The 13,078-nt window shown below is 52.9% G+C and overlaps 1 protein-coding gene across 5 annotated transcripts in view; it reads right to left on the bottom strand.

The window, feature by feature from the left end:
- Positions 1 to 4,697: 4,697 nt before the first annotated feature.
- RXRG (retinoid X receptor gamma) overlaps positions 4,698 to 13,078 on the bottom strand; it is a 32,937-nt gene continuing 24,556 nt past the window's right edge. For 4 of the 5 annotated variants that reach the window (XM_013190163.3, XM_013190165.3, XM_048080199.2 and 1 more), the window contains exons 3-10: positions 11,835 to 11,979; positions 11,004 to 11,183; positions 8,647 to 8,807; positions 7,790 to 7,919; positions 7,390 to 7,522; positions 6,522 to 6,613; positions 6,118 to 6,223; positions 4,698 to 5,126 (exon numbers count right to left, since the gene is read on the bottom strand). In XM_013190163.3, coding sequence (XP_013045617.3) covers positions 4,979 to 5,126; positions 6,118 to 6,223; positions 6,522 to 6,613; positions 7,390 to 7,522; positions 7,790 to 7,919; positions 8,647 to 8,807; positions 11,004 to 11,183; positions 11,835 to 11,979 — 1,095 coding nt within the window. In that variant the 3' untranslated portion in view covers positions 4,698 to 4,978. Of the gene's footprint in view, positions 5,127 to 6,117; positions 6,224 to 6,521; positions 6,614 to 7,389; positions 7,523 to 7,789; positions 7,920 to 8,646; positions 8,808 to 11,003; positions 11,184 to 11,834; positions 11,980 to 12,183; positions 12,267 to 13,078 lie in introns of those variants that run through there. The other variant, XM_013190166.3, reaches the window with a different exon arrangement.

The following is a 13,078-nucleotide window of genomic DNA, read 5'->3' as shown; positions in this document are numbered from 1 at the left end:
ATTGTCACCCCGACGGGTTCCCTTGCCTCCTCTCCAGGCGAGGAGGGGGCTGGAGACTGCCATGCCTTGCGGCTCTTGTGCACAGCCCTCAGCTCATTCTGCATGGGATCGGGTTTGAGGGATGGTCCCGGGGTGTAACGCTGAGGGGCTGCAGCAGGGCATCGCTCCCAGGGTTGGCACACCTCCACCCGCAGCCTGGTGATCCCCCTGAGGTTGTCTGCACAGCACCCGGCGCTGGGCAAGGCAAAGCCTGACTCAGTTTCCCTTCCTTCTCCCTTCAGGAAGCAGCAAGGCGAGGTGTGAGCACCCCAAACCGCAGAGGGGCTCGGGGGTCCCGCACTGCCCCTATGCCAAGGGACACGCAGGGTGCTGCTGGTCAGCTGTGGGGCAGCAAAACCAGCCCACCCCGCCTCATGCGAGGACGGTGACCCCAGGAATCAGTAAAACATTAAAGATGTATGCTCAAAAACCCCTCCCTGATAGATTTATGGGGTCACCTGGCGATTTCCCCTCTCAAAGCACACCTTCACCTTGAGAAATGTCTCTGCAGAAGATGGGGGGAGTATTTGAGCCACCTCAGTGTCCTCCAAGGGCCAGGGCTTCCAGGATCAGCTGAACCAGGCACAGCAGCCCCCAGCACCACCAGCTGAAGAGAATTAAATAGGATTTCTGGGAAGCAGGACCAGGCTTTCCCCTGTAGCTCTAGGGCCTGCAGGCAGCCAGGTGCCACAGAAGCTGGGTGGGGAAGGAAAACCAGCACCAAACAGGGGCTGCCTGCCAAAGTGCCAAGCCTGCAGTGCTCGCAGGGGGGCTGAGCGTCTCCCCTGGCAATCTCCCCCCTGGACCTTCCCAACCCTCGCGTTTTGTGCTGAGGAGCTTTGGGGGCAGCAGGGCACAGGTGGCCCCAATCACAGACACGGTCCCAGATCCCTGCTCCAGCATCCCCTTAACTCTGCCCAGCAAAGCAGGCGCAGGAGCAGAAAGGTCTGGACCCAGAAGCAGGCACACAGGAGACCGAAGAAGAAGAGGGTGGTGCCTGAGGTCAGGCACACCGGTGCCTCAAGTCGTCGATAGGATGTGCCCTTGGCCCTCTAAACGCAGCAGGGAACCCAGAGCTGAACTCAATGCACACCAGCTCGGACCTTTATGGCTTGGGAACTGTTTGTTCTTATTCCCAGTTCAGAACTGCTATTTGCAGGTTTATGCTGAATTTCAGTAGCAAACGAAGCAGCTACTACAGAACCCAAACAGGGCAGGAAAACACACAGGCTTCATTACTGGGTGAGAAACAGACCCAGCTTAGTGAAAGCAACGGGGTTTAAGTGTGTTTTTTGTTTGTGTTTTTTCTTTTTTACCTGTTCCAGGCTCATCATTATAAACGGCTAAACCCACTATTTTTTTCCAAGTTCCCCTCCATGGAGCACCACAGAGCCAGCAAAACAGAATTGAAAAATGCTTTGAAATATTTGGCTCGTGCTAAAACGGAGCTCATCTACAGTGTGGGGATGCTGCTAACTCAGACAGCTCATGAGATGTGATGCACGGTGGGAAAGAGAATACGTCGCTCTGCTTGCACCCGTCATTACAGGGTCTGGTTCATTCAGGAAAGGAAAAAAATGTCAGAGCTTAAGCTGAGATGTGAGGGTTTTCATGGAGCACCCAAGGGCTGGGTGCTTCAAAGTGGTGGCAGGAGCCAGCAACTGGAATTTGGAAAGAACAAAATTCGGATGAGGTAGGAGTCCGGTGCCAGGAGGAAGGGTAGGTGGCAGGATGCTGTCACACCCTGACTTGTTATGCCTGGGAAGCGGCTGATGTGCCTGCACTTCGAAGGCACCGTGCCCACATTTGAATGGATTTAACCTTTGGTGTCTCTTGATTCTGGAGTTCTTCAGCATGCAGCTATAGCACCACACAAGCTGGGGCTGAATGTATGTGCAAGGATGGAAGTTTGCTCTGACTTATCCATGACAAAGGTTTTTAATGTTTTACAATTTTATTTATTTATTTATTTATTTATTTATTTATTTTCTGGGCTACAGAACTGGTAAGCTCCAGCCATGCCACACTGATGTTCTTCTGCAGCAATTCATCCTGGAGGAAAACCACACCAGTGAATTATTACGACCTGTTGTGGGTTTGCTCCTTGGGGTGTGTGCAGTGACCAGCCCCAGTGCTTGTTAGGGCAGGAAAAGTGCTCTGGGCAGCAGCTAGACTCGCTGCATGGAGGTCCATTACGTAAACGAGAAGTCCCAGGGTTAAGACCAAGCTGAAGAAGTCCCTTCAGACCTCAGGTCTGCTGCTCAGCAACTTCTTTCCTCTGCACAGGAGGGCTGTGTGGTATTGACACTTCCAGAGGAGCAAGAGGCCTCTTATTTACAGAAGCCGTGCTGAGTATCTCATGGTCTCGTGGCCCTAACAGCTCTGGGAGGGGAGAAGTGTCAAGCAGGTGATCAAATACACCAAAATTTCAAACAAAACAAAACAAAAGTGATCTGAAGAAAGATGACAAGCCCTGCTTGAAATGTAACCTGGAGACCTTGCGACCCAAAGCCAAGAGACCACCTCTCCAGGGCTTTGAGGTAGACTGCCAAGAGCAGGGCTGTTCAGGAGCCACGAATGGTCACGCTGAGACTTTCTGCCCCAGTCTTGCTTATTTTCTCCCATAACTTCCAACCTCAAAAATTCACTTTGCAGGCAGTGGTCTGGATTTGTTCCCAGACAGTGGATTGAGACCAGCACGAAGACAGTCAAGGTGAAATGCTTATGGGACTTAGAAAGCTCTGAATCTCTCTCTGCTGTCCAGTTTATTTTGCTGTTACCCACATGTTGAGCTGCTCTGCTGATGGGGAGGATCAAGGAGCCTGAAGCCCTCATCACTCCCTCAAGCTAAGCCAGCAAGAGGCATCCTGCTGGCTACGTTAAACCCTTATCAGGTGTTTTGGCCAAATTAAGCTTCAATGCCCCATCTCCAGGGACAGGGATCGAAAGGGCCAGCACTACTGGCATGGCAGCACCCCGTCCTCTCCAGCTTGTCTTCTCCAGCTGGCTCAGCAGCTCACTCCAAAGCACCTTCTGAGTTATCGCTGCATGGCTCAAGGACAGCACACAGACACCATCTTGGCAAGAGGTCTGCTATATGCATAAGGAACCTGTCTTTTCCTGTGTATTTCAACAAAACACATCAAACACATGGTCAGTCTTCAGGAGGTGCCATCACTTCTGCAGCCCGTCTCACGCTAAGCCTGCTAATGCCAACCAACCTCCTGGATGCAAACCAGCAAAGTCTGCGTGCAAGCTCTGAAACTCTGGCGCGGGACATTTTCTTTCTTTAAACACTTCCCATTTAATGAAAGATTACCTTTACAATTAAAAAATTCCCCCTGGTCAATGCTTTTCATCTCATTTGAAATTGTTTTTGTTTGTTTTTTGTTTTTCAGTATCACTGGAGAAAAAAATAGTATTAGAGTTCTTTTCGGTTTTGTTTCTTTCTCCTGCTCCTTCAATCCTCTTCCTCCTTTCCACAGTGAAACGCCGGAGAATGAATCATGTCCCTGTGTGGGAGTTTTAACAAACCGTTTCATTTTTATCCTTCTTTCTTTCCTGTTGTCACTCCTCCTCTCCCCTGAACTTCCCCGAGCCGCCGAGCGGCAGCGTTGCAATCTGTCACGCGGACAGACGAAGCACGGCTGCAGCTCAGCGCACTGTCTGCTGAGAGGGTCAGAAGGGGCAGATCACTTAACACTACACCTGTTTTATGAATAATAATACAGGGGGTTTCGCTGGGTTCCTGGGAGGACATTTTCCCACCAGGATAAGCTCCGTGTACCGAACAAATTCGTGTCTTTAACTCGTTTGACTCTGGTTAGCTGCGTTGTACCGGGAGCTCCAGCAGTGCCGTTTGAGCTGGGGAAAAGCCAGGTGGAGCTTTGAGGCAGGTTTTGTGAGCGCCTTGAGCTTTCCCTCTCTGCAAGTTTCACTCACAGATGCACTCGGTCGCAGACTTGGTGTTGAACAGCATGGTTTTAGTGCTAAAAGAAGGGGGGAAAAACCCTAAGAGGATCCATGAAATCTCAGAAAAATAAGAACTACGCTAAAGCTGTAATAAACACTGTGGTGCACAAGCCAGCCTGGTGCTCCTGTAAGAGCTGCCAAAATAGGATTTTTTAGCCTTTTGGATTTTTTTTTTTCACCTCCTCCCCACCCCAAGCATAAGGTCCCTGAGCAACCAGCGCCACAAACACAGCCCTGCCCCACGTTGGGCACGGGCAGCATCGCACAGGGGACACCGACCAGCACCATCACCAGGGCTGGGACAAGAGGTGCCTTCCCATCCAGGCTGTGCAAGGGTGTGGAGCAGCTTAGCAAAGAAAAAACACATTAGAAGAGTTGCTTTCCAAATAACTTTACATTTTTTTAAGAGTTCAAAAAAGTCCAAGAGCTCTGTTTAAGATGCCAAAATGAATTTTTTTGATTGAAAGCAGCAAATTGCTCCAGGTCTTCCCTTAGCACGAGCAAGGAACAACAATATCTGGGAAAAGTCTTCCACCAAGAGATCCATTGGCAGGAGCAGCGATATCCCAAGTGAGGTTTCTGCCCTGATTTGGACTGCCCAAGAGCCTCCACAGGGTCCCCTTCAGCCCCATCCAAGCCCAGACCCGTGACCACAGCAAAGGAGGACACTGCTCTGCAGGCTCCCATCAGTGCCTCTCATATATTATTTTATTTGTTCTGTTGGCTTTTATTGAGAGTGAAAAAATAATTTAACGCAATTATCTGTACAGGGGGCCAGGTGCGTGGTTAGCTGGGTGGAGGATCGGTGACCACTCTGGGGAGGGTTACAGGGGGTGATTTACAGCTGTACAAAGACACGACAATCCCACCGAGGAGGAGCGGAGGGTGGAGGACATCTCTCGAGCTCGCACGGACCCGGAGCAGAGGGGTGGGAGGCTGTGCGGGGACACGGGGGGGCAGACCCTTCTCAAGTGACCTGCAGGGGCGTCTCCAGCATCTCCATGAGGAAGGTGTCAATGGGGGTGTCGCCGATCAGCTTGAAGAAGAAGAGGTGCTCCAGGCACTTCAGCCCGATGGACCGCAGCGCTGGCAGGCGCAGGAGGAGTTTGGCAAACCTGGAAGGAGGGGAGCGGTCAGAGGCATGAGGAAGGTGCTGAGTGCACGCTCCTGCTTGTTTCTGAGCCTGTGCCAGGGGCCTGGGAGAGCAGAGCCTGAGTCCTCCCAAAAATGCCTTGTGGAGTCACAGTTAGACACCCCCGGGCAGATTACCATGGCTGAGCAGGGTGCAAAGGAAAAGGGGAGCTCTGTTTTTCCTTCCCTTGTGCTTCCAAGTAAAGACATAAGAATTTTTCTCCGTATGTGTAGAGGGAATATTCATCTTCCCCAAAATAATGTTGCATTTGTAAGTTCCAAAGGAAAAGCAAAACGAACAAAAAATCTGGATTCCCCCCAGACAGAGCTTGAACCAGTGACTTATATCTCCACCGTGCCATTAAAACATGTCCTGAAACAGCCTTCAAAAATCCTCTCCCCCATTTCTCCGACGGTGCCTCTGCCTCCTGTTTTGGGGTGCAGCGGGAGGCTGCTCCCCCCTTCCCTTCCCGATCGCAGGACCCCGGCCAGAGCTCAGCACCACAGGAGGTGCCACGGGTGCAGCGCTCGCCCGGGGCGCAGGGGCCGGATCCAGCCACCGGCGCTTCGGTGGCGCGGCCAGCAGAGGGTGGGATCGGATCGAGAAGCAGGAGAAGGGCTTCTCCCAGGCGTCCCCAAGGCTCCAGCTCAGCATCGGGGGCCTCAGCCTCTCCCCTGCCCCAGCCTCCCCTCTCCAGGGTGGGTACTGGGGTGAGCAGGGAAGCAGCTGGCGGCGGAGCCGCACGCTGCTTTCCGCAGGATGCTCTCAGCGCAATCCAAGCGTTCCTGGACTAAGGGAAGTGGGAAGAGTTCTGGGGACGGTCCTACGTTTGTGCAAACTTTGGAGTCCCCAGGTTCAAAAGGAACGTCCCCATGCCCCACAGGACCCATCGAGTGGCGTTTACGACCTTCCACGTGCCCTCTGCTGGACCCAGCCCCACGCTGGAGGGCCGCTGCCCCACTGGGGACACTCACCGCCCTGGCTGCTCGGGGTACTTCTGCTTCGTGTAGGCTTCCAGCGTGGCGTAGACCTTCTCCCGCAGCGACTCCACTTCTGAGGGGCTGGACAAGCCCTTGGCATCTGGACAAGAGAGAGCTCCGATGGAGGGGAAGTCACTGCAGAGACCTTTCTGCTGCCAGCAGTGACCAGGTGCATGGGTGGAGAGGATTCAGGCTCTCTTTAGGCAAGCACCCAGAGACTGGGGCAGAGCTGGGCACAGTTCTGATGCTCAGTGCCACAGCTCTCCTGCTTGTGACCTGCAGAAGCCTGGAGCCTTGTCTTTTCATAGGGAATTTCCCTCCCCTGGCCCAGCACAGAGGGTAAGTCACTGGCTGGCAGCCCTCGGCATGCAGGGTGATGACACCGCATGGCAGCTTACCTGGATTAAACAGGACAATGGCTCGCAGGCAGCCCAGCTCTGACTTATCCATCTGCATGTCCTTCATTTTGGACACCAGCTCTGTCAAAACCCTGCATTTGGGGGACACGGGTGGGCAGATCATCAGAGGGTTTGGACAGCAAGGCTAGGGACTGAAGAGTTTCTGGGATGGGCACTGGGAATTCCCCCAATTCTTCTCTGCAGGGGGAGGCAGCAGTGAGGGACAGCAATGCCGCACTGCTCTTTTACATATGCATCAGCAGCACCTGGGGACCCAAGCATCAAATTCACCCCTGCTCTTGCTGTGCTCAGCACCTGGCCTCTGCACTCTTTGGATTTTAAAGAACAATTTGTGTTTGCTTGAGGAAAACCACATGGGTGTTTCTCCACATTTCACTCTGCGAAACGTGGCCAGTTGTGTAAGAGTAGTAACACAGCACCCTGCCAGGCTGCGAGCAGACATGGCACAGACAATCCCCGCGGCTGTTACATGAGCAAATTCTGCAAGCTGCAGCTTAAGGCTCTGCTGGCTAAAGCTCTTGCTGATCAGTATTAGCTCTAGATCCAGTTACGGCAAAAGCCTCAAGCTGGAAGGGGAGGACAGAGAGGCATTCCTCCCCCTGCAGAAACACACACCCAAACGAGGAGATGATTCTGCAGCTGCAAATCCCTTCCCAAGGTGTTTTCAACCCTTTCTTTTTTTTTTGTTTGTTTTGTTTGTTTTTTAAGCCAGTTGAGCATCGCCTCCTCATTCTACCTAATTCTGCCCCAAGTCTCCATGGGTTTGCTCTAGCTCTCGCTAGAAGAACGTGCTTCCCTTTCAGATGGGAGACACAGAGCTGCTGGGGGTGACAAACTGGCCACATACCTGTCGAAGATGGAGCCCACACCAGCACTGTGAGCGCTGCTACGGTGCACGTGCAAGCCCGTGGCCAGGAGGATGCCGTCCTGCACCGACACGGAGCGGTGGGAGAAAGAGGCGATGAGCAGCTCGTTCCAGCCTGGGAGAGGAGGGACAGAGAGGTGTGTGGGGCACAAGAGGGCAGGTGCCAGCAAAGCATCAGTCCCACATGGAGTGGGGAGCTGGTCTCTGCCCACTGGCTCCACCATCAGGTTCCCAGTGCTCCATCTAGTTTTTGCCGAACACCCATCCTGGCCCTGCTGACCCTGTGAGCTCAGGGTCTCCCATTCCTCATGGACTCTCAGAGTCCAGAGGAAGGTTGGGGATAACAGGAAAAGCCCCAGAGGCCACGCCTCGGGGACATTACCTGCCCGGAGGAGGATGACTTGGTCCTCCAGCGTCAGGTCAGAGAAGTGGGGGATGCGCTTGGCCCACTCCACGAGCGTGAAGAGCTGCTTGTCAGCAGCGTGGCAGATGTTGGTGACGGGGTCGTTCGTCTGACGGGGCAGCAGCGTCCATGGGAAGGAGCAGAGGAAGAGGGGAGAACTGATCAATGTAAAATCACTGATAGTCATCAGCAGCACGGCACGCAGCACCAAATCCAGTTAGCAATGCTCAAAGTAAACCGCAAGTAAAACGATCAAATCACAATTTCAGCTGTGTGCTTTTGGAATAGAGGAGATTTTTTTTTTCATTATTATCATCTTTTATCAGCCAAATTAGCAGGTTGCTAGACATTTCTGTTTTTTCTCTGTTCTTCACAAGGCAAGTTCTGTACGGCAGGCTGGAGTCCTGCTCCCCAGGGCACATCTCAAAGCCATCTGAACAGGCACGAACAGCAGTTTTACCCAAACCCAGTGAAACCAAAGCAGTGAACCCACTGTGTCCAGCTCCACCTCAGCCTTGGTTGCTGGGGCAGACAATCTGTGCCCGGGGCTGTGCAGGCACGGAGGACAGCGCTTGGCACCAGCTCTCTGGCATCCAGCTGTTGCCCTATCTACTCCTTGAAACCACAGAGGGAACTGGAAAAAAATCTTGCAAAACATACAGACTGTTTTATAGCAGCCATTCAGAGTAGCTTTAAAAAATCAGTGGTTTTTAGATGTTGCAAAAAAAAAGCATCTTGCAAAATGCTAGCATTGGGTTTGTCCTTTCAAATCACACCTCGAATGCTCTCATCTCAAGATGTGAGTGACTTTACTGAAACCGCACGGAGCCCCTTACTGAGCTCTCTGTGTTGACGTCGCTGTACGCCTCCGTCTTGGGTTCGACTGCCAGCTCCGCTTCCAGGATCCTCTCCACGGGCATGTCCTCACTGCCACTGCTTGTGGACTCAGCTTCGTTTTCGCTCCGCTCCCTGCTCCTCTGCCTCTCCTCCTGCACAGCTGGAGGACAGAAAAGCATCTCTTTACACCCAGACAACACTTACCTGCTCGCTTTGGGTTCCTTTTCCTCTGGAAAGAAGGTTGAGGAACCCTTCTATTAGGGGGAGCTAGGGGGAGAACAGAAAATAGATACTTCAGGGTGCCCCCCTCACCCCCCAATAACTTTGGGGTTGCTGCAATCCAGTAGCCTCCAAACTTGGCAAAAGGCAGTGAGTGACTTCCAAGCTCCATCAGAGAGAAAAGAGGAGTTCATGCCTCCAGGTGGCAGCCTGGACTCAGCCGTCTCTGGATGCTGGAGGAGGCAGGAGGGCCCCCAGCACCCAGCTGCTGAGGTTTGTTGCATGCCCAAGTCCTGACCCAAGCTGAGGCCTCCAGCTGCACAAGGGGGCATGGGGCTGAGCAGGAATTCCTCCTGCTGCAAACTTGGATCTCTCCTTCTCTTCTACCATCTACGTTTTCCAAAATATCTGCCAATAGGAGAAACAGAACCACTGAAATTCTCTACGGATCTCAGCTGTTAACCCTCAGGGCTGCTGGGTGTATGAAGGACAGGTCAGCACAGGATGTGCATACACGGCACGCCAAGCCTCATGCTCAGTACAACATCCTGGGTTCACATTTTTGTTTGAGGAATCCCAAAGGGAAACATGGAAACCTTGCTTTAAAAAGGAAAAAAAAAAATCAAGTGACCAACAGTTTAGCTTATTGCTGGGGAGAAGTGTCCCAGAAGAGCAGCCCCACTGGCACCACTCCTGCACAAGACTGCACAGCACCAACCAAGCAGCACAGCCCCTAAAGGACAAGTAGGCAGCTGGGCCGGTCTCAGATAACCTGTGATGAGCTGTACGCATTTATACACCTGAAGTGATAAAGTGGAGGAGAAGCTGGATGCAAAGCTGGGCCCTCATACAGAGATTCAGCACCTTAATGACTTCCCCAGCCTTAGCTGTGCATCAGGCAGTCAGTAGCCAGAGGAGTAGGGAAACCACTTACCGTGAGACTAAGAGACAAAAGGGACTTTCATCCATTTTAATCCAGGAGAGGGGACCTGCAGCAGGGGACACTGAGGAAGGGGACCAGCTCTGCAAGCCCACAGCAAGCCCTAGGGCTGCCTGAGAACTCGATTCCTGTTTTCTCAGTTAGGTAACCACTGCTGGAAGAAGGGTGGGCAGTGTGGGACGCATGAGTGTTAGGAAAAAACATTTATCCTCCTTAGGCTAAAGTCCTCAAAATCTCACTGGAAGAAAAAGCATGCTTGGGAAACACCAGCCCCATCGCCTGGCCTCTGAACTCACCCAGGACCCCTTGCTCCAGCTGCAACCTGCCCCCAGTTCCTGCAGCCCCCAGAAAGCCCCCGTGATTACTGCAGCCAAACAGCCACAACTGCAGCCCGGTACGGGTTTGTTCTCCCACTGCCCACGTCCACCAGCAGCCTGGGGTTTCCATTTTCATGCTCTGTGAAAGGGAGCTGCATTGACCTCATGGTCCTCTGAGCCACTTTGCACCTAGCAGGAAGGGAGAACTGTGCCTGAGATTAGGTTTTTGATTCCAGACTGGCATTTCACAGTCCCCTGCTGCCCTAAGTGCTCAGGGCAGCACGGCAGTGACCACGCTATGGGGAACAGGCTGAGGTTCAGCCCGTGCCTAGTATCACAGCTGCCTGCCCAGGCTTTGCCCTGCACTGGAGTGTTTTGTGTGCTGTCATGGGGACAGCGTGGCCTCCAAAAGGGACAGCTAAAGGGTGCCCCTGCTGGCATCCAACCCTGGAGATGGCAGGGTTTTTTGCCTTGGAAAAAAAAGCAGCTTAAAAGCCACACTGGGGGGCACTACCTGACCTTACAGTCAATAGCCTGAGGAAGGAAGGGGAAAAAAATCACCCCCCATGAATGTGAAGGACAAGATGTCCTGTGAGAGGTGACCTGCATAAGCACTGTGGGACACCAAGGTCCAGCTCTGTGAGTCCGCAACTCTTGAAAGCCCCTTCCCTACATTACAGCGAGCCCTAAGGCTGCATGAACACCAGCGCTGCTGCCCTACATCCTCCTGCAGTATGCAGTAAAAATGATGCTTCTTGCTCTGCCACGCAGAACCCAGGGCAGCACGCCATGGGACCACATTGTCCCATCATGCCGCCAGCAGTGCTGCATGCCAGACTGGCCCTAAGGCACAAAGTACGTGTGTAAGGAGGATTTTTACCTTCCCTCTTCATCCCCATGGCGAGGCACTTCTGATAGCGGCAGTACTGGCAGCGATTGCGCTGGCGCTTGTCTATGAGGCAGTCTTTGTTGTCCCGGCAGGTGTAGATCAGGTCCTTCCGGATCGTCCTCTTGAAGAAGCCCTTGCAGCCCTCACAGCTGTACACCCCATAGTGCTTCCCTGGGGAGGCGAGGACAGGCTGTGAGCAGGCAGGCATCCCTCCTTCCCTACGGCGTGGAGGAACTCAAACCAACCCCAAAACATGAGTGAAGAGGCTGCAGGGTGCGACCTTGGCAGGTCTGGCTTGGCTTTAGCAGCTCTTAGCAGGAATAATGACTTATCACTTTCCTGTGGTAAGGAGAGACCACATCCACCTACACCCCGAGGGAGGAACGCAGAGCCATGTCTTAGCTAAGGTTCAAGTGCAGAAAATCTATAGGTAGCAAACGGGGTACATGGACATGGTGGAGTTCACCAGGCTGCAGGAATCTGGGGCAGGAGGGAAAAGCCAGGCGCAGCCGCAGCCCAGATAACACAAGGCACAGGTAAACAAGAACACGGTGATTTTGTGTTTTACCTTTGATAAACAGGCACAAGGTGTGAAATGAGATGATACACAGAGAAGAGCCTGTTTTTTGGGGTTGCTCTCTTTTGTGCACAGCACAAAAGCAGGCAGCCTACCCTTAGGTAAGCCAGACCAGCTACAAATCCTGCAACACCAGCACGGCCTCAGCAAGAGGCTGTAGCACTCACCCCTGCACAAGCCCCGCTCCAGAGCATCAGGGGAGTTTTTGTTGCACAAAGCCTTCCATGAGGAATAAAACCTCCTACCTGAGGACCTGTCCCCACAGATGGCACAGATGTGTTTGGCTAAGGAACCTGGGCTTGTAGATGGATAATTCATGTTCCCCATCCCTGTGAGACCTGGCAGGGGCTTGACATCCTCCGAGCTGCTGACGTTGTTGAGGACATTGAGCTGCAGAAGCAGAAGACAACACATTGAGAGGGCTGAGCTCCATATCCTAGTGAAACCATCCCCAAATTGAGCCTTCCCTCCCTGCCCAGGCTGGGCTCATCCCAAAGCTCATCCCCAGCCCCAGGAGGTTGCCTTGGGCAGACTGATATCCTCCAGTGAATCCAGCTGGAGGGATTTAAGCAGAAGCTGGGTAGCAGAGATCACCTCCCACACCGCCCTGATGCTGTAACCAAAAGACAGCACTAAGCGGAGCTGGAAAAGGGCAAACAGCAACCCTCAGCTGCTCAGTTACAGCCTCCAAGCGACAGTGCTGGCGGGATCCTGCCTGCTTCATTAGGGGATGCTGGTCACCAGCTGCCTGGGGCCTCCAGCACCAACTGCTTAGTAAGGAAGAGATCTGCAGCCAGGTGATTTGTTGCAATTCAACCTGCATGGCTGGGGAGGCTGTAACGATGTTAATAACAATAATGTGTGCTAAATGGGGGTAGCTTCCCTGCCTCGTGACGTGCAAATCTGCATAAACACGTGAAAACACAGCAATCACAGATGCTCTCTGGGACTCAGGTTCCCAAACTCAGTAACAGGCCGGCAATCAGAGCACATTTGGGGTTGCCAGATCAAAAAAAGGAGCAAGCTAAGCATCTAAAACGTGCTGCAGCGAGACACAGGCGAAGGGCCCAGAGCTCCCAGCTCGGATCCCTTGGAGCTACTCGTGGCTGCTGCAAGTTAAAGGTTACAAACTGACATCGATCAGAGACCAAAGCCCGATGTTGCCCAGGGCTTCCTTTTATTGCTATTTGCTTTAGAGCTGTTGTTGGCAGGGCAGCGAGGATTAAGGGCCATCGAGCACGTCTTGTCAAAAGCTGCCCGGGCAGAGCAACAACTCTCCAAAACCATCGGCAGATCATCTTTCCCACCACCATGCTCTGAGGGATGGTTTCTTCATCACTGAGCTTGTTTTTAACAGTCACCACAATTTGTCAGCTAAATTTCTGCTTCCTAGCAAGAGTGCAGAAGCAGGGAGAGAAAACAGGGCTTGGGATGAAAGTCGAGCTACACCTCTAGTGAGTCTTCAGAGTAACTAAACCACCTGGTTTTA

This window comes from Anser cygnoides, chromosome 8, assembly GCF_040182565.1.
Source record: "Anser cygnoides isolate HZ-2024a breed goose chromosome 8, Taihu_goose_T2T_genome, whole genome shotgun sequence".
NCBI classification, from domain to species: domain Eukaryota; kingdom Metazoa; phylum Chordata; class Aves; order Anseriformes; family Anatidae; genus Anser; species Anser cygnoides.
The sequence above is the reverse complement of the archived record's forward strand: the minus strand, read 5'-3'. Positions and strand labels throughout refer to the sequence as shown.